Genomic DNA, 24,569 nt, shown 5'->3' with positions numbered 1-24,569 from the left:
CATGCCAAGATACAGAGCCGTTGGATGACTGCCCAGGCTGAATAAAGTTGCTCCATATGAAGTAGAATTTCGCATTTGCTAAATGAAACATGCAATCCCATATTGGGCTAGTCGGTTCTGGCTTCGCTTCGGTTGAATTCCCATTTGGGGACCCAGAGCGTTGAACCTGAAAATAAAAAATGGAAAATTGTTTGCTTGCTACGCTTTCTTTGTTACTGAGTCATTCCTTTAGCTTGGTTAAAATTGAATACAACTTGAAATAGAAATGTTTATAAATTTAGCTTGATTCGCACAAATCCAGTAATATTGATATACTGTAGTACCTTTAGTAATAATAATATAGCTTTTCATGGCTATCCTATTTCCAATACAATTCTTGCAATAAACTTTTTTGGATTTACTACTATATAACACTCTGCATTCTAAAATATCATCACCCACTTGACGATTGGATGAGCTAGAGCTGTCTACTACACCTTCATTTCACATTTCTACGAAGGATCAAACATCGCCATTCGCCAAGCAAACGAGATAAAAAGTTGTGATGATGATGACTCCTTGATCGTCGTCCGGAAAACGCACCTTTCCATTTGCATAAGAAACGCTTGTTACGGTTGTTGGTGCTGATAAGCTTGAGTAAGTTTCATTTCCACTGAAAGCCTTGTGGTGAAAATTTTCCTATTTAGGAGCTGGGAGTCGTTTGCAGCTCACGTAACAGTAAGACGAAAACTACGGTCACTACATTCTGATCCTTCTGGAAAACTTCTGTGTGGATTGCTCTCCTTTCCTAGACATTCTCCCTCTGCTGACACAACGTAACGTATTCCGTAAACAGTCCCAAATGGCGATTGAGTCTGCTCGGGTAGTCATAACGAGACCGGTGACTTTCCCTTTTCGGGTTATTTATTGCTCTCGATGGACTTTTATGACCCTTCCAGCAGGAAAAAAAAACCTCTACGAGCTTGGCGACATGCAAATGAAACACAAGGGGGATCCCAAATTTTGCCCGAAAACTTTTTCGAAAGCTTTCGTCTGCTGGTGGTAGTTGAGCGCTGATAAAGAGTTTCGGAACCAGCTATTTCCAGAGCGAAAATAAAAGGTGGAAATGTCGTTCGATGCGGTGCGATGGCGGTAACAAACTCGTTTACTTCCATTTCTCTGGAGTAGAAGCGTTTTCGATTGACTGAACAGTGAACAAGCAACTGCTCTCAATAAAATGAAATGTGTCTTAGGTTAGTGACATTTCAACGACGTCTGATTAAGATTGGCAGTAAAAGAATGACGAAATATTTGCACTTTATCGGAAAACTATATATGTATACTTCTCAACTTTATTTTGACATAAACGCTTGATGACTGGATGTTGAGTGATATTACTCACCCAGGGCCAGACTTAAGGGAGAGTTGAAAAAGCCATGGTTCCAGGCCTACAATTATCTGGCCCTCCACAACATTCTTCTTCTTCTTTCTGGCTCTACGTCCCCACTGGGACTTGGCCTGTCTCGCTTCAACTTAGTGTTCTTTGAGCTTTTCCACAGTTATTAATTGAAGGGCTTCCTTTGCCTGCCATTGCACATTAGGCCAAATCAAGCCCAAAGGTGGGAAAAATAAATGCTTAAATCCCAAAACAAATTGTGCATTTGAAATGCTACATAACAGCTAAAAGTTTTTGAATAGCATTTTGTATGCTTATTAAAGGCGACTAAGCTGTCGAACTGCTATGCTAGGGCAGCAAGCACAATGAATGCAAATATAAAACTGATGTACTGCTTATTCAAATGCTTATTGATTACACTAGTTTACAGCATTTTTGAACTTGGTAAGCTGATGATCATTTTTGGTGTAGAAGCATGCCCTGAGTTCGAAAACGTGAAGGAAAAAAATTACAGTAGAGCGGAAATTTTTTCGACTTTCCATACAAGGTTGATGATTTGGAATCGATTTATGTTCTATTTTTAAGCAAAGCCGCTCACTTCATACATCTCATTCTCCGTAATCAATGCTCCGATTGAGCTGAAATTTTTATTGTAACTCGCCTACATATGACATGTCCAATAAACGTTAAGAAAAAAATTGTTGATTGCTATTTTCTTATTGAAAAAAATACATGCCTCCATATATTTTTGGAAATTTTGCTAAAATTTAAGGAGATCGTTCCAAAAACTCGCCAATATCTGGATTTTCATCAATCTGACGCAAAACCTGCATTTAGATGATCGAATGGTATTATATTCAGCTTTTAAATTATGGAAAAGATTTGAAATTGGTTGAACAAAACGCAAGATATTTGAATTTTAGTAAAATCCATATTTTAAAAAATTGTAAAACTCGATATTGAGCTAAAACTCAAAAACTGCTCTACTTAAAAATTTTTGAAGCGCGGTTTCGAAATCAGCGCTAAATTGTACTTCAAAAATTTTGATCGTTGACAGAAGTTCACGACTTTCGTTTTATTTTGTAAACTAGTGTTACCTGGGTAACATCATTAAAAAACTGCATGTTTCTCGGAATATATCACCTTCTAAATGTTTTACAAAATATGCCGTGCGTTTGATTATGTATTATGCTCGTATAAACCGTTGTCAATACATAATTGTTAAAAATGCCATGCTCTACTGAGGCATGTCAAAATGTAACCTAATGATAAAGTTTCTCGCTTGTACCTTTCTATATAAAAAGTGGATTTATCAACGGAAGAAAAAAAAATGAATAAATGATGTCACCATAATTCCTAAACACATTCAAGACAAAAGCTTGTTGAGCACACGTGGTTTTTTACTTGTTGGGCAGTTTTTATGTAACATTTTTAGAAATATACCAAAAAATCAAATTTTTCCAAACAGTAAATCGTGCATAACTCTAAAATGGATGGAAAAAAACACCATGCTGCCTTCGGCAAAGCTTTTCCTTATAAAATTTCCTATCTTTTTATTGAAAATGTTTTAAATGAGCATTAGGTTGATATACTTTTTATGATGGATTAAAGCCATAGTATATCGAAAAACCCAGATTTATCCACCTAGTGGTGATAGTGCCTTTCTCGTCGAATATGTACTCATGATATTTCTGTCGGCGCAATCGATATTGCCTTAGAGTCAGTGATCAGCCCCAAATCTCTGTGCTTTGGTAACGGACGAGATGGAGGAAATGCTCATAAGGGTGATCTGGGACTGTACTACCTACGAGTTTCGGAATCATGAGAATACTTTATTTAGAAAATTAAGAATTTTATCAACGTCGTTATAGAATTGGGGCACTTATTCCGACGTTATGTTCAACGTATTTTTTTTTCCTGTGAACCATAGGGGGATAATCTGCAAACAGACACCCTAACATCAAGGATAGGGTAGTGTGGGGCTGAGGCCGTCTTCTACAACAATAGTAAAAGTCAGGACTACTCCTCCTCGTACCCACTAAATACTTTCCTATGGTCGCCAAACCCTACGCCACTCCGGAACCAGCATGAAGGTATTGCTTCAGAGAAGGGGCTAGTGCACATCGCACCCTCAAGGTTAGCTGCATAGCCTAGCAGCAACGAACATCGATGACTCGCTCTTGAGAGTCCATCACGGTAGCATGCTGGCGCTTAGCCAGTTTCCCGAGTGGTCCTCGCCACTCCCTTTGTTCAACATATGGGCAGAGCTGAAAGTATCAGTCCTTTCAGTTGACTGCTAGACCACCTTCACTGGAGGCTGATTCATACCAAGATGACAATTACTAGCCATGATAAAACCTTTTTTCTCAGATCACTTTGACAAACTTTTATCTGCACACTTTATGCTATATTTTATTATCATTGGTTACAAGACTCATGTAAAAATTGTAATGTAGTATTTTTAATTGCCAATGCTATATCACATTCAAATTTCAACCACATTACAGAGCTCGCCCTCCAGTCGCATCAAAATTTTGTGCAGTAATTTTAGACGCAAACAAAGGTTTATAAGAATGTTCGGGGCTGATGCGCTTAAATTTCAATTTTTCCATACAACGTTGACCCATCCTACTGTATTTACGTCTCAGGAATCTAAAATGGTGTGAGATCGCTTTATTTTGTTTTTTAGGACTTTGGTTCTCTTACACATATCCATCGCTTGCATTGATTTAGTTCACTTTCGTAATTCCGCTGACCCCCGGAAATGATTCCGGAACACTACCGATAAATTTAAATGTGGTCTGTTAATCAGGTTACCCGGAACTAAAAACACTACCGGTAGTAACTTCTGTGGACTGTGCCTATTTTCTTATTATCCATGCATCAGGTACCTGACAAAAAAGCGATTTGATGTACCGCAAGCATGGGTTTGATTCACTTATATAAAAGTCCACTTCAGTGAGACACCCTTAACCGGTTCCGGAAAATTTACACGGTTCATTTTTACATTTGCCCAATTCCGGCGGGACACCTGAAACCGGTTGTGGTACACTACCGGTGGTCTCTAACGTAATCTGAGGTGATTTTCGTGAAAACCGTTCATCAGCTTATCGGAAAACCGCGATTTAATGAAGCGTATGCATGGAGTTCGGTTCCCTTCTATATTTCACCACATCCGGAGGGACACCGGGAACCGATTCCGGGACACTACTAGTTTTCCCAAGCATGATCTGAGATATTTTTTCTTGGTAACCGTTCATCAGGATACCTTAAAAGCCATTTGCTGTGTCACGAATATTTTTTTGGTTCTCCCTTACATTCGGCCACTTTCAGCGAGACACCTCGAACCAATTCCGGAACACTATCAGTAGTTCCTAATGTGGGCTTAGCTTATTTTTTTGCTGATCGTACAAGTTATCGAAAAGGCCACGATTTGATGTGTCGCATGTATGAATTAGGCTACTTCCGGCGGGACACCAGAAACCGGTTCCAGGATGCTACCAGTTCAGATATGAGCTGAGACTATTTTCCTGCTTACTATTCATCAGGTTACGGAAAAAGCGGTGATTAGATGTGTCGCATGCTTGGGTTTGTTTCACTTCCATATTTGGCCACCTCCGGTGCGACACCCTGAACCGATTCCGCAACACTACCGGTTCAGATATAGTCTGCGACTGTTTTCATATTTACCGTTCATCAGGTTATAGAAAAAGCTGCGATTTGATGTGTCGCATGCATGGGTTTGTTTCACTTTTATATTTGGCCACTTCCAGCGATACACCCGGAACCAGTTCCGGTATGCTACTAGTTTAGATATGGTCCGAGACCATTTTCCTGTCTACCGTTCATAAGGTTATACAAAAAGCTGCGATTTGATGTGTCGAAGGCATGGGTTCGGTTCACTTTTATATTTGGCCACTTCCGGCGGGACACCCGGAACCGGTTCCGGAACACTACCGGTTCAGATATAGTCTGCGACTATTTTCCTACTTACCGTTCATCAGATAATCGAAAATGTCGTGGTTTGATGGCCCCTTCCTGGGGTACCGGTCCGGAACACCTAAATGGCCATAACTCCGGAACGGCTGGACCGATTCAAACCATTTTCAATACGAAACAATGGGATAATATTTCTCGTCGATTGAAACCAAAAGCGTTGTAATCGGATAATATTTGCTGTCCAAAAGTGAGATGACATTTTTGTACACATACACACGCACATACATACATACATACATACACACATACACACACAGACATCATTTCAACTCGTCGAGCTGAGTCGATTGGTATATAAGACTTGGCCCTCCGGGGGTTCTATCAAGATTTCATTTTTCGAGTGAACATATAGCCTTTCGGTACACCTTGGTGTACGAGAAAGGCAAAACGATGATTTGTGTACACTTACAGTAAAACCAAAAATTCGGTATTCAAAAGCTACCTACTTAACATGTCGTTAATTATTTTTCCCTAGTACATAAGGACTGTTCAATTTATAAAACGGACAACTTTACAAGGCTATAAAAAGAAGACGCGTAGTTCAAATTTAACCACCCTTGCTTCGTTGTTCAGTACATCATCTCTCATTATGGTAATAATTTTTGTATCGAATAAAAATAGTTTTATTTTATGGAAAATCGGTCAGGTGTTAAATAAGGTAAATTTTTCGATTGCTGAAAATTGAAAATATACCTATATAACATTATTGTTCACATACAGTATATCGTTTTTAATATCAGAAAAGTATGTGCCATGCTGCAGCAGCATGAGTAATAAACATTCGGGCGAAATTTAAACTCAATTGGAAAATTAGTTGTTGAGATATTAAAGTCTCAAGTGATTTTCAATTTTTTGAATAAAATTCAATGGCAAAGCAAAAAGGGTATGAAAATATTAAATAAACATTTTTTTTTCATGCATTCAGTCGAAAGTAGGAATAATGTGGTTTTAAATGCTGAAAACTGCTTCTTAATAGCATTGCTGGTTTGGTTACTGTGGGTCATTACAGACACAGTAATCAAAACAGTTTCGTTTTTGGAAGGTTCTTCCAAATAACAATGCAACCTAATGCAAATATTGCATAACAATGATGTTGGAAATAAGAAATTTGCATCCGATTATTATTAAATAAGGTGTACAATAACATAGGACCAACTTTGTTGGAAATAAATGAAAACAAGATTCGCTAGAGTCGAAAATCTGCATCAATGGAGCAAAATATATGAATTATTTTAATATGACCATCTTTATGAGTTAAATTTTTGATGAAAAATGCAATTTAAAGTAAATTTTTCTTCGCGTATCATTCAGAGAGCAATATTCTACTACTCTGGACAAATTTTCAGCCGAATCGGTGATGCTATTGCAACACAGGACTTAAATGAACATTTTTTAATAATTTCTATGAAAACAAGGCAACTTACTATATCAAGCTGGAGAATTATTGGTGTATTATTACTGCCCAACTATTGAGCTTTACCTTTGGTAGAATAGTATAAGATTCCAATACATTGAAAACTTCTTGAAAATGTGCATGTTAAGTATGTGGAAAGTTATGTCGAATTTTGAGAAATAGCTTTTTATTTATGTTTTACGAAAACCGCTTCAGTTACACAATAAATTACATTTTGCCTAATGTTATATTTTTCCTACATTCGAGAATAGCTATAGAAAATTATGCAAAAAACTGATAATGATTATACTGAAAAATAAAAAAGATATCGCACAAGCAAGTTGTCCGTTTTATAAATTGAACAGTCCTTAGTTTGAATCTTTATTAATCTGTAGCCTATTTATTGCACCCATACACAAATAGAAACGCTCCATAGAAAACCAAAAAGCGCTCCATAAAGAATGAACATATGTTCCATGAAAATATGCAATGTTGCCTGGAGATAGCTAAAATCATTCAAATTAAAAAGCAAGCGTCAGTGGGAACCTAAAAGCAATAAGGTTCTCAGCGAACATGCACCATCAACAAATGCGCACCTAAAGAGCCGAGCAGACGCTCTATCAGCAGAAAATGTGCCACTAGAAGGTCCACCCGGTCAATATAAATCAACACATCGTGAATTGTGGAATACAGTTCACATCAACAACCAGCAGAAGCAGAATCAACATGTGGCCATTCGGAGATAGCGAAACTATCTCAAATTCAATCACCGCGCATGACGTCGTGTCATACTCCATGGACGGCGCATTTCTGGTAGTCATCATCATCGTCGTCGTCATCTGGAAGTGGCGGCGCAACGCGAGCCGACTCAAGGCTCTGGAAGCAGTTACGAAGAGAAGAAACTTGGAAGTTTGAGTCAGCAGAATAGGTGCGACTAGCACCATTGAAGAAACGTCTGAGTGGATGTCACCCGACACCTCAGAATACAACGGACGATTTGGTGCACCCAGCACCAACGAAGAGCAGCACATCCTCTGAGCGGCGGACACCCGAAACCTCAGAGCGATTCAGCAGAAAACTACTCGGTGCCCACGGCACCAAAATGAAGATAAAGTAAATACAGAAGCTTTGTAAAAAGAAAGGAAGAATAAATCAAGTTAGTTAGTTTTTAGACTCGAAACCGGGCAGTCAAAGTTCTTCAATATCACTGCCCCCGACGGTAGTTAGGCCTAATCTGCTCGTGCAGTTTAGCGCCACTTTTCCATTGCCCATAGATAATTGAGAACGTTCTATACTTTATAAAAATGTACCGGTAAAACATAAAATTTTCTCATTAAATGTGAAATTTTGCACCAATAAATAATACTGAAATGCTCCATAATAAAATACAAATGCTCCATAGAAAAATGCAAATGCTCCATAAAAAAATAAAATTGTATCTATAAAAAATTGAATATTGCTCCATTGAAAAATAAAATTGCACCATAAAAAAATTGAAATTGCTCTATAGAAAATAGACAAATGCTCCATAGGTATTATCAAAGTGCACCATAGAAAATATGAATTTCTCCATGAAAAATTGAAAATCCTCCATGAATAGCATATTCTCATAATTTAATTCGACAGGCCTGAATTGCTTTACATTACACTGGTTTAGTGGTGCAAATGTTTAAAGTTATGGATAATTTTCTTTTTTTTTATGGAGCAAATTGTATTTCATGTGGTGCAGTTTGATAATACTTATGGAGCATTTGACTATTTTCTATGGTGCAATTTAATTTTTTATGGCGCAATTTTATTTTTCTATGGAGCAATATTCAATTTTCTATGGGTACAATTTTATTTTTTTATGGAGCATTTGCATTTTTCTATGGACCATTTGTATTTTATTATGGATCATTTCAGTATTATTTATTGGTGCAAAATTTCACTTTTAATGAGAAAATTTTATGTTTTACCGGCACATTTTTTATAAAGTATGGAACGTTTTCAATTATTTATAGGTAACATTGCACATTTTCATGGAACATATGTTCATTCTTAATGGAGCGCTTTTTGATATTTTATGGAGCATTTGCAATTTGTTATGGTTGCAATAACCTTTTGCCAAATATTTTGGGAATGCGGGATTTTGCCAATTTTTGTACGGTAATAAATATTTGTTAGATTTTTATTATGAAAAATGGCAATTTTTCAAAAATTTCGCTGGGGCGACCTGTAAATGCCATTTCTGAAAGTTGCCGTCATACAAAAGTTTGTTTTTTACACCCTTAGCTATCATTTACAGGATGAGCCCCCAATTTTTCTGACAATGGGCAATTTTGGAACACCATAATCTAAAGTCAAATTGTTCAAAATAACATTGCCTAAAACTTTTCCGAAGAACTAGTTCGCATATGACTGCAAATTTAAAAGTTGTATTCCAGTTTGACGTGGACCTGCCTAACCAAACATTTTGGGAAAAGATGTAGCAAACAATTGCAAACAACTTCTTTGAAGACACTAGTTATCCAAAATAATCGATAACAGATATAGGAAGTGTTTTCCTTCTAAAACGTGGATTCGGACCATTGTGCATCGTTATGCTCATTTGCGACTCTCATTTTTGCAACAAAATGTAATTTACGTTACAAAAAAGAACGCATATCCGTTGTTGTTCATAGATATTTCATTATCATATAAGCACGAATGCAAACGTCAATCCATTTTGTATTGGCCCTTGATCCGCACATGCATCACTGAAACTGGAACACGGATTACCCCCGGAGTTTATTCATTTTTAAAAGCGTACGACTCAAACCACTTCCAATGTTAATCCTTTTCAATTTCATTTGGCCGTGCTCCCACCCAGATTGGCTTGCGGATAAATCAACCTCACTATATTTTTTCCTCTCTTTTCTCCCATCACAGAAAAATAAAAACCCGCCCTTTGCGGACGGTAAGCGGTGCAAGCCGAACGTGTGAATTTCCGGTCGGAAACATACAAGCAACGACAACGTCGAAGCAATGTCCCTCCAAAATGATGCCGACCCAGCTAGCAACTCGGGCTACGGTAGCTCCGATGAAACCGCTTCATTACTGTTAATGTCAGCAAACAACAGCAGCAGCACAACGACAACTACGGGATCAAGTATCATATCAACCATTAGCAAATCTAGAATGGCATCCCATAGCTCTTTCAATGGACCAACAAATCAACAGTCGACAACAAGTGCGACTAGCCCGGTAACAATGCCGGCCCCCGGTGCCAACGCTGCCACTGGCGGAAATAATAGTAGTAATACCAACAAGCCAATTCTCATACGGCAAGACCGAACATCGACATATCTAGCTAGCCCCCAACTGTCGGCGACGGGGTTGGGCGGTTCGGAGGAAAGTGGACACGGAGAGGATGATCAACACAACGCACGCTCCGTTCCCGACATCGAAATGCACTGCCGACTCGAGACACCGGCGATTGCTGTTTCTTCTACTTCGTGCGATGGTCGGGGGACAGCAGCAACAGGTGGTAGTGGATATCAACTGGTACCCTACAACAGATGTCGTGCCTGCCGCAATTGTGATAGACGTGCCTCCACTACGCCGGTGTCTTCGCTACAACTAACCCGTTCAGTTTCGAAAGAAAGCGTCCGAAGTGCACTCCACAGTCGACTGACGGTTCAGCACTCGACTATCCCGCCGGTGTTGATTACGTCGTCGCCCACATCCGGGTCCAGAATCATCCGCCAAAGCTCCCAGCCCGAAGCCAGTTCGCATATCTGCTGTGGCAGCCAGTGTGCGCATGTCTGTGCGCACCCGAGCTCCTCGCTGCGGCAGTTACGCGAACCTGGCGACGGCATCGCTGGCATAGCGGCGGATTCCCTGCGAATCAACGGCGGCATGCGACAGTTCAAACAGGTATGTTGAACGCTTTCCGCACTGGCATGCTTGTTTTTGTGTGTGCGCACAGCGAGATCAGATTTTTATGACTTTTCCTGATACAATGTGGTGTGGTATACTGTGCTGCTCTGTGTGTTTCGAATAATAATTACTTATTGATGTGCAAGCTACTGTTTTTTTGCGAACTGTTGGTTTTTCAAATTGCGATGGTGATGTGAATGAGAAAGCGCTCGTTCCGAATGGTCCGGGACACTCGTGAAGCGCTTTCGCATTCGGAGTTTTCTATTTTCCCCGTTTTCAGGTGCCGTTGTTGGATTTACAGATAAAGTGGATTATATTATAGCGTTACAGTTGGAATTGGCTCGTGCTCGTGTTTTGTGGAGACGCATGGTGGAATGTTCATAAGGGATCGATTTTTTTTTCTATATTGTACTGAGGGAATGGGATGACAAATTTACTTATAAGCGGATGTTTTTCTGTAAAACCAGTACCCAGTGGATCTTCATGGAACCATGTGACAGAATTTTGTTCAACAAATTTAAACTTCAAGTTAAATAACTCCAAAAATCAAAAAATGGAATTGCCTCTTTGGGGCGAAATTGATCAGTATACAATTAAGCATCGGTTGGAAAGGAAAATTCCCTTCTCCGCTTAATTTCGCTATTCTCAAACCGAATAACAGATTTAAAATCTTACAACTAGTAAATTTAATGCTAAAAATGCAAAATTAAATTTTGAAATTTCCCCTTACGCCTATAGGCGTTTGAAATAAGTAATTTCTATCACAATAAATGACTAATTCATTATAAAATGAACTTTTTTTTCGACTATTTCGTGTTCTGATTAGCTTCATAACTTCCCAACGAAGGCTACAAAAAATGTTAAAATAGAGATTTTACGAGAAGTCCTATTATCAATCGATTGTTTAGTAGCAATGATTTCACTTAAATGAGAAATACATTGCAAATTCCTAAAAAAATAAGGCGAAACTATTTTTTTTATGAAAGTAAAAGTCTACACTCATCTCTAGACATCTATGAATCAGATGACGTAAAAAGTTTAAAATCATTACGACGCTTAACCCGATAACGCCCAAGGTGTCTCACAATTTAAATCTTCAAATAAACTTGTTATTAAAGGTCAAGTTTCAATAAAACAAGCATGATTTGACGAAAAAAAATGGAAGTCTATGGTGTATTTCAAAAAAAAAAATCTTCATTGTAGGTCCTCAATATCTGATAATTTTCTCAAGTTCTATTTCAGCACAACTTCTACGCTATCATTATATTCGTATAGATACAATGCAGCTCTAAGCAAGTGAGGGAGTTGATAAACACTTAAAAAAGAATAAAAAAGGACTTATAAATTGGTACAGAAATCTAACCAGATAAATACCTAAAACTATGCAAGGGCCTGGTGTGATGGTTAGAATACTTGACTATCACGCCGAGGACCTGGGATCGAATTCCACTCCCGACAAACTCGCAAAATGTGAGTTCTTTATTCGGTAGGGAAGTAAATCGTGGGTCCCGAAATGAACTAGCCTAGGGCTAAAAATCTCGTTAATATAGATAAAAAAGGCCCTTGTAATTGCATGTACCGTCGTGCGGGGCTTCTTTATACACTTTTTTTATCGTTTTTCAACTTTATGACATTATAACTCCCAGAGTAGTGAATGGATTCTCACAATTTTTACACATAATAATCGTGAGTATGTATGTAAGATGTATGCAAAATTTGAACTAAATCCATCGATAAACAAAAAAGTTGTTCATACACCAATCGGGCACATCTCATATGGTTCCGGATGGGGGCTACTTTGGACATTTTTATCTATAACAAAACTGCATTTCAAATTCCAGGGTTATTTAGAAAACTTCTTTGTACCAATACTGTAGTATACAATATCAGACATGATTTCAATAAATATATGCGTTTTAAGATGGTTCTGTGCTACCTTTGATATTATGAGCAGCGTGATATTGCTTTATCTAAATAGCCTGAAAAAAGGGACCATCAATCCTTTATTTAGGTGAAACGGTCATTTATAATGTATAACGATACAAATATTCGATTGTGTATGCTACATTGATACATTTTGAATGAATTGATCAACCCTTTGAAATTTATGAACTGTAGAAACAATGCTTACAGACCAAATGTTCTGATACGTTATGTTTATTTTATAGGTTTGTTCAATGATTTTTCGCGAGCAGACAAGCAATAAACGGTCTGTTTGAAAAATAATTTCAACCAAATGAAGGAAAAACTATTGCTTCATAATAGTCCCAAAGACATAAAACAGATTTGAACTATATTTAAAATTCAAAAAAATCATATTCAAAAGTGTCCAAAGTTGCCCCGCATTTCAAAAGTAGCCTCGCACGATGGTAGTTTCAACTGCAGTGTTCAACATTTCTCAAATTTAATTGTCTAAAAAATATAAATAAAGAGTGCTCGCTATGTGTAGCATAGCTAAACGTTAAAATACTGTAGAAGTTAGATTTTACACAGATAATGATTTCTGATAATGTAATTGACTTTATCATTCAGTACCCCACGAACTCTCTTAACCCTCGAACGATCGCGCTGTTGTATTTTGTACAACACGTTGAAAAAATCTCGCTTTTTGTACTCAGCATTAGCGTGGTGTTGACGCAGGTAGTCAACCGCGCGAGTTACGGAAGGTTAACGTACTCATCATACGTAACATTTTCAGAAATATTGTATATATTAAAAAGAAAATCGTGCCTTTTAATTGTACTAAGAATTTGCGTCCTCTGACAGAAACGTATTTGACCTCAACTAAAAGGTCTTCTTCAGTGTCTCGTACTTACAGGTATTCCACTAACTCGCCCAGGTTCATCATCATTCCATGCTTTGATATAAAATTTCAACCAGATATACACTACACGGCTTCTCCACTTGTGTTTGTACTATTCCGTGATTTTTTATTCGTGAACAATATGTGGGTTCTATGGTGTTGTTCTGGGCACTATCAAAGTTACATGGAAAAGATAATGTGCCTTCCGGCTACATGACTCACTGGAAGAATAATTGAAGAAATCCTGGTAGCAATGTCAAAAAACGGGAAGAATATTTGGAGGAACACAGGCAGGTATCCTGGCATGAATACCTAAAAGAATCTCGCAAAATTCTCAAGTTTCACAGAAATCTTTGAAAGAATACAAGTTGGAATTCTTGGAACAATCCTAGCAGGAACCTCTAAAGGAATCCTTTACGAAATCCCAGAAGGGATGATTAAAGGAACTCCAGCAGTAATCTCTGAAGGAATGCTGACAAGAAAACTTGAAAGAGACCTTTCAAGATTTTCAAAACAATCCCGGTAGAAATTGCTGAAGGAATCCCGGGAGGATTTACTGAAGGAATTCTGGGAGGCACATCTGGTAGAATCCTGAGTGGTAACTCAGCTGAAAGCTTGATAGGAAACCCTAAAATAATCACAGAAGAAATATCGGGAGGAATTGCTGTATAAACCTCAAGAGGAATGCCTGAAAAACTTTCGAGAAGCCAGCAAGGATCCCGGGACGCATACCTGAAAGAATTCCACTTAAATATATTCCACTGAAAATATACTAGGATTAATCTGTGAAGTAATTCTAGCAGAAATCCATAAATGAATGCTGGCTAGAATTTCTGTAAGGATCCTTTCAGGATTTTCTAAAGCAATTCTGGCAAAACTCCTGAATTTATTCCTGAAGGAATCCCGTAAAAATACCTGATGGAATCCTTAGAGGGATCATTACAGGAATGCCGGCTTGAAACTGAGAAGGAATTTCTGCAAGAACCATAGAAGATGTCTCTATGATCTAGAATTGCTTGAAAAAATCTCGGCAAAAAAAGGTGTAGAATTGAAACTACTTTCTTGGATATGTCCGCCATCTTGGATTTCAAAATTTAATCAAATGTTGACTTCTATTCATCAAGCCCGATCGTTAGATACCTATATTGCATGATAGCATCAAGTGATCAAGCCCGATCGATAGATACCCATATTGCATGGTATTATAGCACATACTACCATTCCGTGGCCGCCATCTTGGATATTGTCCGCCATCTTGGATTTCAAAATGGCGTTGGATACACATTTTCGAGTTCTACTCGATAGATACCCATATTGCATGGTATCATAGCTCAAACTACCATGACCGCCATCTTGGTTATAGCCCCCATCTTGGATTTCAAAATGGCGTCGGATATTCATTTTTGAGTTCTACCCAAGAAGCCCGATCGATAGATACCTATATTGCATAGTATCCGAAGCAGCATTGCCGTTAAATGGCATACATTGTGGAATTTTGGCCGCCATCTTGGAATCTAAGCCGCCATCTTGAATTCCAATACCCCTACTACCACCTCCACATGCTAAATTTGATTGAAATTTCTTGACGCATTCCAGAGTTATGCCGGAACATACGTTATGTACATAGGCGCCAACTTAGGGGGGGCAAGCATGGTTTTGCCCCCCCCCCCCCAATATTTGACGATTTTTCAATTTTCTCATACAAAAAATCAGAAAAACCCGACTTTGCCCCCCCCCCCCCCCCCAATAAAGTGACCAAGTTGGCGCGTCTGGTTATGTATATACATACGTACATACATATAAACATACAAATCGACAAACATACAAAAATATAAACATACAAGCATATAAACATACAATCATACATAAATCGACTTTTGAATGTATTGATTAACAACTCTGCCGAAGAAATGAACTATAAATTATTAACCATTCTCAAGATTCCAGGGGAATAATTTTTTTTCTTGCATTGGAAATGAAGCTCATAGATCGTGACAATATGGAATCTTGGAGCATCGTTTACGCCACCTAGTGAACCAGTCACAGACTATATTATCCACTATGAGCAAGGTATGGATGTCGAGAACATCTTATCTGAAGAAAATATTCAAAAATTTTGCATAATTCGGGAGATATTCACATCATGCCACATTATGCCACAAAAGTTCAGCTTATTGGACGCAGTGGCTTAAATTCCCCAACAGAGGAGAAAAAAAAATTCACATCAAATGGACTGTCCTATTTATAGGACGCTGGGCGGATATGGGTTAAGAGTTCCTAGTATAGCATAACAATGTAGTACCCGAATGATCAATTTCACCCCGCTGATCAATTTGACCCCGGTTTACGGTATTAATTGTCTATCTATAAAAGGAGAAACGAAATGGTTTACATGATGCAGAAGGGTGTATTAATTCGGGTTATTGAGAAGGGGGCGTGATTTGAGTGTAAAAGATGTACAAACGGGGGTCTTGGATGGTTTGTATACATTTCTATGGGAGCATCCATTGAGTACGTCACGCTAAAATTGCGAATTTTCAACCCCCCTCCCCCCTTCGTAGGGGTTTTTCCTATAGGTACTTAATACATTGCTTGTCACACATATACACAGCAGACATTGATATTTAGGACGGATAGACCTGTTCCAGCCTTCCGGTAGGAACCCTGAGGAACCCTGAGGGATACTTTCAAAATTTCACTGTTCTCAAAATTCATGATTTTTCTGTAGAGTTCCTCAAAGCTAACATTTTCAGAATTTCGTGCAACTCTATCCTATGCCTGCTTGTTATTCTTGATTTGAGATATCGAAGATATCTTGTAAAATCGTAGGCACAGAAACAACCCGTTGAACGGTGGAGTTACAAGAAAATCAGCAAGTGTCCCCTTTGGGACCTTACAGAAATTGGTACCGGAGTATTTGAACGCGGTCATTGATGGTCATTGGCACATTGCTATTTGGAACATCACGAAACATCATAAATTTTGAGTCAGAGAACGGTAGAGATGTAAAAAATTCCAAAAATGTTCCATAGGAGTTCTTATCGGAACCGATTCTGGCCTGATTGATAGTCTGAATAGGTCTTTCAGTCTTAAAAGGGTTCATGTCAATGTGTACTTAAAAAAATCGAAATAAATTGATTTATTATAAACTTTAACATTTCTTCACACGTTTTCCTCAAAATTCTCCCATGTTGCCCCTGGATTTTCGGTATTAGTCCCTAACTACTTATATGGACTCTACTAGATAAACTTTGACAAAGATACAGAATTTTGAAAAAATCCTGTTGGAACCTAGTATGTACTGTGAAGTTCAATGTTTGCTTAAAAATCTATAGGGATTCTCTACACTGAACGGCGGCTTGCGGTAATGACCAGCATAAAAATGTTTTTAAATTTACCATGGCAAAACATGATCATCGACCCACCAACGCTTATTGTGTGCGTTTTGTTTCTTCTTACATCAACCGGTTTGATAGCCGAGTGGTAGAGTGCGAGCCCGGTGTTATCAAGCTTCTTGGTTCGAATCCGGTTGCCAACAGAAACTTTTTTTAATTGAAAATCGAGTCCATGGTAAAATTGAAAACATAATTCTGTTGAATTGAAACGAAACTCAGTTTGCACAAATTTAGTGGCGTTGTGTATTTAAATTGACCCTCAGAATAGCAATTTTCACCGCAAGCTGCCGTACAGTGTAGACGCCTGCGTGTTGGTTAGGATGTTAAACAGAACTGGCACGATGGCCCTCCAGCAAGACAGGAGTGTTGGCGTAGGGCCAATAAGTCATCCGTAAAAATCTCCATTGCGAATAACATAGGAGAAAATACGACTCGATACAATCGGCAATGGCCCAGGTGACAAAAAAAATCAACGATTGGAAACCTGGATCATGAAATTGCAAGTCACTTGGTTTCGCAGGATGAGATAGGATAATCAACGACGAATTACAGCCCTGCAACTTCGACATCACTGGACAGAAAGTGTGGAAAAGCGGACATCGAGTGGCTACCTTCTACCAAAGCTGTCGATGTGCATGTTGAGAGTTAAGGACCGTTTCTTCAACTATAGCATCATCAACGTGCACCGCCCACACGAAGGAAGACCGGATGACGAGAAAGAAGCGTTCTACGCGCAGTTAGAGAAAACATACACTGTACGGCAGCTTGCGGTGAAAATTACAATTCTGAGGGTCAATTTAAATACACAACGCCACTAAATTTGTGCAAACTGAGTTTCGTTTCAATTCAACAGAATTATGTTTTCAATTTTACCATGGACTCGATTTTCAATTAAAAAAAGTTTCTGTTGGCAACCGGATTCGAACCAAGAAGCTTGACAACACCAGGCTCGCACTCTACCACTCGGCTATCAAACCGGTTGATGTAAGAAGAAACAAAACGCACACAATAAGCGTTGGTGGGTCGATGATCATGTTTTGCCATGGTAAATTTAAAAACATTTTTATGCTGATCATTACCGCAAGCCGCCGTTCAGTGTACGATGGTTGCTCGCCGCGTGACGTGAAAATCGTTGTCGGCGATATGAACGCGCAGGTAGGAAGGGAGGAAAAGTACAGACCGGTAATTGAATGAATAACGGCCAGCGATACGTAAAATTTGCAGCCTCCTGTGGTATGGTAGTCCGAAGCACTTTCTTCCCCCGCAAAGATATCCACCTGACCTGGACATCACCCGACCACCAAACAGAAAACCATATCAACTAAACCAAATCGGATATAACCAATAATGTCCGCACATACCACAGTGCGAATAAAGATTCGGATCACTACCTTGTCGTTGTATGCATGTGCTCAAAACTTTCGTCAGTTATCAACCATGGGTCGTAGTCGAACGCCGCGGCTCAACATCGAGCAGCTGCAAAACGCAGAAGTGACTCAAGACTACGCGCAGCAGTTAACAGTGGCCCTGGAAACGGTAGAGCAGCTTGGCGCAGCTACACTTGAAGATAGCTGGAGGGACATGCTATCCGACATACACCACCCGCCAATAATATGGAATCGTTGCAATAATCAGTATTGCAGCATCCAAAAAGTTTGGCATCACCCATAATAAGGAGGAAAAATAAAGTAAACCTAGAACCAATTAGGTTGTGGGTACGAGTTGCATTTCGAAAGAGAATTAGGGGGGTCATATGTGATTTGTGCCTCAAAAACCTGAAATAATCACATTTTAGGGTGATGCCAAACTTTTTTGGGTGCTACAATATTCAGTATGAGTGTTGTAATATGCGATTCCATATTTATGGCGGGTAGTGTAGGTATACCTCGACTGCAGCACTAGGGTTCGCGACTCCGAATCACAGTATGACGACGAATGTGAACAGTTGAAATCGAGACGAATGCAGCATGGGCGAGAATGTTGCTACACTCAGGAGGAATTTAGCCGATTGAAAAACAACAAAGCCGCTGGAGCACATCAACTACCAAGCAAGCGTGGAGAAGTACTGGTGAGAGCACTAAACCAGGTCATTGCCAAGATTTGGGAGGAGGAAGTATTACCAGAGGAATGGATGGAAGCCATCGTGTGCCCCATCTACAAAAAGGGCGACAATTTGGATTGCGGGAACTACCGCGCGATCACACTACAGTGGTTTTTGGGTTTTATCACGATCAAAAAAAATTTTACCGTGATATAAACGAAACCGTGAATTTAGTGAAACGAGAAAAATATGTAAATTTTTTATTCAAAATCATTCAGCTGCACAATGTATGAGTCGTAGTTCACATTTTTGAACAGTTTTGGTGGACTGGGCAATGCTGTATTGGTTTTCTATTGATTTCGGAATGTTTTAGAACAAGTGTGATAAAAACGAAACGAAAATCGTGATAAAATCGAATAGAAAGCCGTGAATTCGGGCGAGTAGTGATTAAAACGACTAGTGATAAAACCGAAACGCCACTGTACTGAGCGCAGCTTACAAGATATTCTCTCAAATTTCATGTCACCGATTGCAAGAGAGTTCGTGGGGCAATATCAGGTTGGGTTCATAGGAAAACACGCTACAATGGACCAGATGTTTGCTTTCCGCCAGATGTTTCAGAAAGGACGCGAATACAACGTGACCATACGTCACTTCTTCATCGATTTTAAATCGGCGTATGATATAAACGATCGAAACCATATAAGGCAGATCATGCATGAATACGGATTCCCGGATAAACTGATACGATTGACCAAGGCGACGGTGGATCGAAAGACGTGCGTAGTTCGAGTATCAGGGACACTCTCGAGTCCCTTCGAATCTCGCAGAGGGTTACGGCAAGGTGATGGTCTTTCGTGCTTGATGTTTAACCCAAGCAACACGACTTTTTTCAAAGCCAGTACCAGCAACATCAGTGCAATTTATTCACTGTTCAAATTAAGGACAACAAAACACAATTGCTTCTTCTTTGAAACGCAAAAAGCGCAAATTTTAAATCGATGTGCAACTTGAGCTAGGGGGAATGATAAAAAAATGAAAAACATGTATTCTGACTCGAACCATGGACACCAGGAGAATTACTCACCTTACACACTACACCAGAAGCTTTGTGAAAGATTTGCTGCTCAATGCACCATAAAAGCTGCTGAAGTTACGCGTTACTTCATTGTACCGTCTTTGCCACAAGTTAGAAAGCTGTCAAAATGAAAAGACGCGCAAGTTTTCCGCAACACATTTGGAACCTAATCTGAACAAACAAACCAGAATAAGATGTTTCATGTGTGTTACATAGCACCTTTAATGCAAGCTGACTGTATTGCCACTTGTGAGGAATATGTAAGCTCCGCCTCCATAAATCGATGTTAAATACGATGTTATTTGTAATTCCTATGAAACAAAGCTGCAACTTAACGATATTCGGAGTTTAAATGCAACTCAACTGACAAGATGGAAGTTGCGTGCGCTTTTATTGCAACTCTTTTAGACCAAAGCATAGAAAACCACATTTTGGATGATGTTGCAGGTGCTGCTTGGGAAGGCTTTACAGGGCGTCATCAGAATCTTCGATCATCGCTCTTAAACTTTGAAGATGCAAATCTCGAGTTCTATTGCATGAAATGAGCTGGAAATTTGATCGTTTTTATGCTTACATGTGATGAACAATCGACTATATTTTCAGTTGGATTAGTCCACTGGAACTAGTGATTTGCATCGTCAAAGGTTCAAGAGTAATGATGATGACAGAGGCGAAAGATAGAAAAATTAACACAGGGTCCCGTAGCAGCTTGCCTCACAAGGTTTAATAAGGAGAGCGGGGATAAACATGAGAGGAGGATTTTCACGAAGTCCAATATGCTGCTAGGTTTCGCTTATGATATTGATATTATAGCTCGTAAATTTGAGACGATGGCGGAAACATACATCCGACTAAAGAGTGAAGTCAGGCGATTCGGATTATTCATTAATGTGTCGAAGACGAAGTACATGATGGCAAAGGGCTTTAGCGAGGAATCACCGCGCCCGCCACCCCGAATTTCTATCGATGGTGGTGAAATCGAGCCGGTTGAAGAATTCGTGTACTTAGGCTCACTGTTGACCACCGACAACGATATCAGCAGAGAAATCCAGAGGCGCATTGTGGCAGGAAATCGTGCTTAGTTTGAACTCCGCAGAACTCTACGATCGAATAAAGTTCGCCGTAACACGAAGTTAGCTATCTATAAAACGCTGATTAGACCGGTCGTCCTCTATGGGCTTGAAACATGGACCCTACGTGCATAGGATCAATGCGCTCTTGATGTTTTCGAACGGAACGTGTTGCGTACCATCTACGGTGGAGTGCAGATGGTGGAGTGCAGACGGGACTTGTAGAAGGCGGATGAACCACGAACTGCATCAGCTGCTGAGAGAACCGCTCACACCGCGAAAATGGGGAGGCTTCGATGGGCGGGTCACGTCATCAGGATGTCGGATAGCAACCCGACTAAAATGGTTCTCGATAGTCATCCGACCGGTACAAGGAGACGTGATGCGCAGCGAGTTAGGTGGGTCGATCAAGTGGAGGACGATCTGCGGACCCTTCGCAGAATGCAGAACTGGAGACACACAGCCATGGACCGAGTAGAATGGAGACGACCGGTAAGTACGGTTAGGTAAGAAGTATGAAATGTTTTCGTTCATAGGTCTGGCCATGATAAACCGGATGAAAACCGCATTGGTTGGGTTAAATTGTTAGGTCCCTGCATACCATCTGCATATTTCCAAAATTAAGAATAAATAACACGACCATGATGAATATCGTACCAAACGTCATTTCATCAGTCCATCAGTAAACAAGCCTTTTTCAACTGTAACGCTTCAAACCGCGAGTCTTCTGTTTTTCCATTTTGATCCCACAACAGATGTATACTTTTCCTCACATACAAGAAGTGATGATCTCTTTCCTGGTATCCACCGCATCCATCCATGTACGTATAGGTACGTGGTGGTTGGTTGGCAGCAGAGAGCAGACACGAAAACACTAGAAGAAAACAGCAGCAGCAGCGAACACGTGTTGCGCTTCGAAAATAGCCTGGCTTAAAAATAAAATCGCCACTAGCACCCCCTCTAATGGCCACGCTAATTTCCCTGCTTTTGGATCTTTCTCCCATCTCACTCACCACCAGCATATGGCGATGTAATCCCATGTCTTGCGTACCTACCAACAACGTATATTACACATTGCGAGTAAATTAACTTAAAGTCGAGCAAATGGTTCTCGGGTTCGGTTCGGTGGGTAAGTCCGACCAAAGATGACGTTCAGGGCCTGGTGGTGATGGAGGAGACAGGCTGGTCGGTTGGTTGGAAGGTGGAGAATCTCTAAGCAAGACTGACGGAGTGAGTGCCGATTAAATTCTCCAATCGAGAAATCCTCCTTGATACATGTTATGTGAAAATAGAATCTCCTTTGAAATGCAAACAGATCGCAACCGACACGGATCGACGTGGTTTGGGATTTTGAACGTGGTGCGCATCGATTGATGGAGGGGCGTTCTGGTCTGCAATCGAGCGATTTATTGCACTGAGGAGGAGGGTTAAAGCCGCGAAACGATGACGACGGTCGAACGGCGGTGCTCTGGTGGTGTTCTGTTTTCGATTTTTTGATGGGCTAAGACCTTGCGATGGCCAGAATAGACAAGAAGCGGATTTTTACTGCCCAATGTTGGAGATTATCTAGCTTTTGGAGCATGGATGATAAAGTTGGACAAATGCTTATTAATGAGCAAAGAAGCATGAATTGTTTGTGGTTTTGATTTGAAGATTGAATTCAGCCTACAAATTCATACCAAACTGTTGGTTAAAATATTCAAAACAATCTTATACCATTTCATGATTGCCTATCAAGTGAATCATTCACTTGTGAAAGTAAGTTTTGAAGTAACGCTGTACAAGTAATCCAACAGAAAACCCATGGATTTTCAGCGATGATATCATGTATAAGGAGAACGGCATAAATATGAAAAAGCCCTTTCACTACTCGCTGTCCATTAGGCTGCGGCTTATTTTTCAAAAGTTGTCGAAACCTGAAATTCGTAAGCTACAAAAGCACACCAAAAGATTTGAAATCGGTCAAGCGGCTAAAAAAATATCGGGTTCCAAAGTTATTTTTTTTTTGTAAAAAGAAGAAAAAAATAAATTAAATCTTTGAAAACTCATATTTTGCGTGACTTTGGAAAAATGTAAAGTTCTACAAGTTTATTGGAAATTTAATTTGTGAGAGATTCATAAAAAAAGATTGAAAATCGGTTGAAAATGGAAAAAGATATGATACTTAATGTGGAAACACTTTTTTATTACTCGAAAATTCAACTTTGAGGCAACTGCGCCACCTCTAAATCTCAATATTTTTGGCTCAAACTCAGAGGTTTCTCTTTTTAAGTCATTTGAATCCAAAAGAGCTTTCGAATTTCATATCTACATTTTTTGGAAAATAAGCCGCAGCCTACTGTCCATGAACTACAAAGACTCAATTTTGGAAATCTCAGAAGGAATCACTGGTGGAATTTCTGAAGAAATCTCAGGAAATCTACAGAATTTCCAAAGAGATATCTGAGTGAATCCATGGAGTGGAAAATTTTCAAGAGGAATCCTTAGATAAATTTCTAAATAAATTCATTAGGGAAATTATTGATTGATTGATTTGCCTTTATTATAGAGATTTTTAGCCAAGGAATTTATTAAACATTCCATGTGTTCATCAATTAATTATAATTATAAATGGAGAAATTTTTGAACGAAACTATAGTAAAATTTTAGAAGAAATTTCTCGAGGAATTCCTAGTAGAAATTTTGTCAATGTATTTTTGGAGCAATGTTTAGATGCATACCTGGAGAATTCCCCATCCCTCTTGAAATTTCTGAATAAATTCCTAAAGGAATTTTTGAAAATAAAATGAAAATTTTTTTGAAAGAATCTATGGAGAACAATCTTTGAAAAGCTTTAGAAGAAGTACTGATGGCATATTTGAAGAAACGTTTTTGCGAATCTTCAGACTAATTTTTGAAAAAATCATGGTAAACTTCGTAGAACTTTTCTGGAGTATCTTTGGACAAAATTACTAAAATATTTTCTGAAAAATTTTATGGAAGAATTTCTGATGTTATCTATGGAAAGTTTTTTTAAGATAATACATCGAGACATTCCTGGAAGAATCTATAGAAAAATTGTGGCAGGAATTCCTGCAGAAATTTCTAGAGCAATCGTTGTTGGCATTTCTCAAATAAAGTCTTGCAAGTTTTTTTTTTTCAGAATTCGTGAATGAAATCCCTGGTGAAGTTCTAGAACTATGTTTGTAAGATTAGAGGAATGCAAGGCTTTGTAAAGTAAATAATCCTTGGAAAAAATTCTTTAGGAATATAAGAGGAGTTCCTGGTTTTTTTATGAAGGAATTGCTGGAAAAAATGCTGAAACAATCCCAGAGAGAATTTCTGAAGCACACCAAGACTTTCTTAATGGTTTGCTTAAAACTCGAGCAGTCGCCTCTTTGACAACCTGCAGCGACGCCGCGCTCACGCTGTGTATCACAAGCGTGCATTTTTCATGGAAAGTGTACTCAGTACACGACGCGACCGCTCCCGGGTTAAAGAAATCCTCTTGAAATTTCCGAAGAAAGAGGAATTTC

At 39.1% G+C, this 24,569-nt stretch overlaps 1 protein-coding gene across 9 annotated transcripts in view; it reads left to right on the top strand.

The window, feature by feature from the left end:
* The window catches only part of LOC109399236 (small conductance calcium-activated potassium channel protein), an 807,467-nt gene that overhangs the window by 262,799 nt on the left and 520,099 nt on the right, over nucleotides 1-24,569 (top strand). For all 9 annotated transcript variants that reach the window (XM_062859436.1, XM_062859434.1, XM_062859433.1 and 6 more), the window contains exon 2: nucleotides 9,678-10,664. In XM_062859436.1, coding sequence (XP_062715420.1) covers nucleotides 9,774-10,664 — 891 coding nt within the window. In that variant the 5' untranslated portion in view covers nucleotides 9,678-9,773. The remainder of the gene's footprint in view (nucleotides 1-9,677; nucleotides 10,665-24,569) is intronic.

The sequence above is a fragment of the Aedes albopictus genome, chromosome 3 (assembly GCF_035046485.1).
Source record: "Aedes albopictus strain Foshan chromosome 3, AalbF5, whole genome shotgun sequence".
NCBI lineage: Eukaryota > Metazoa > Arthropoda > Insecta > Diptera > Culicidae > Aedes > Aedes albopictus.
This window is presented reverse-complemented; position numbering and strand designations above follow the sequence as displayed.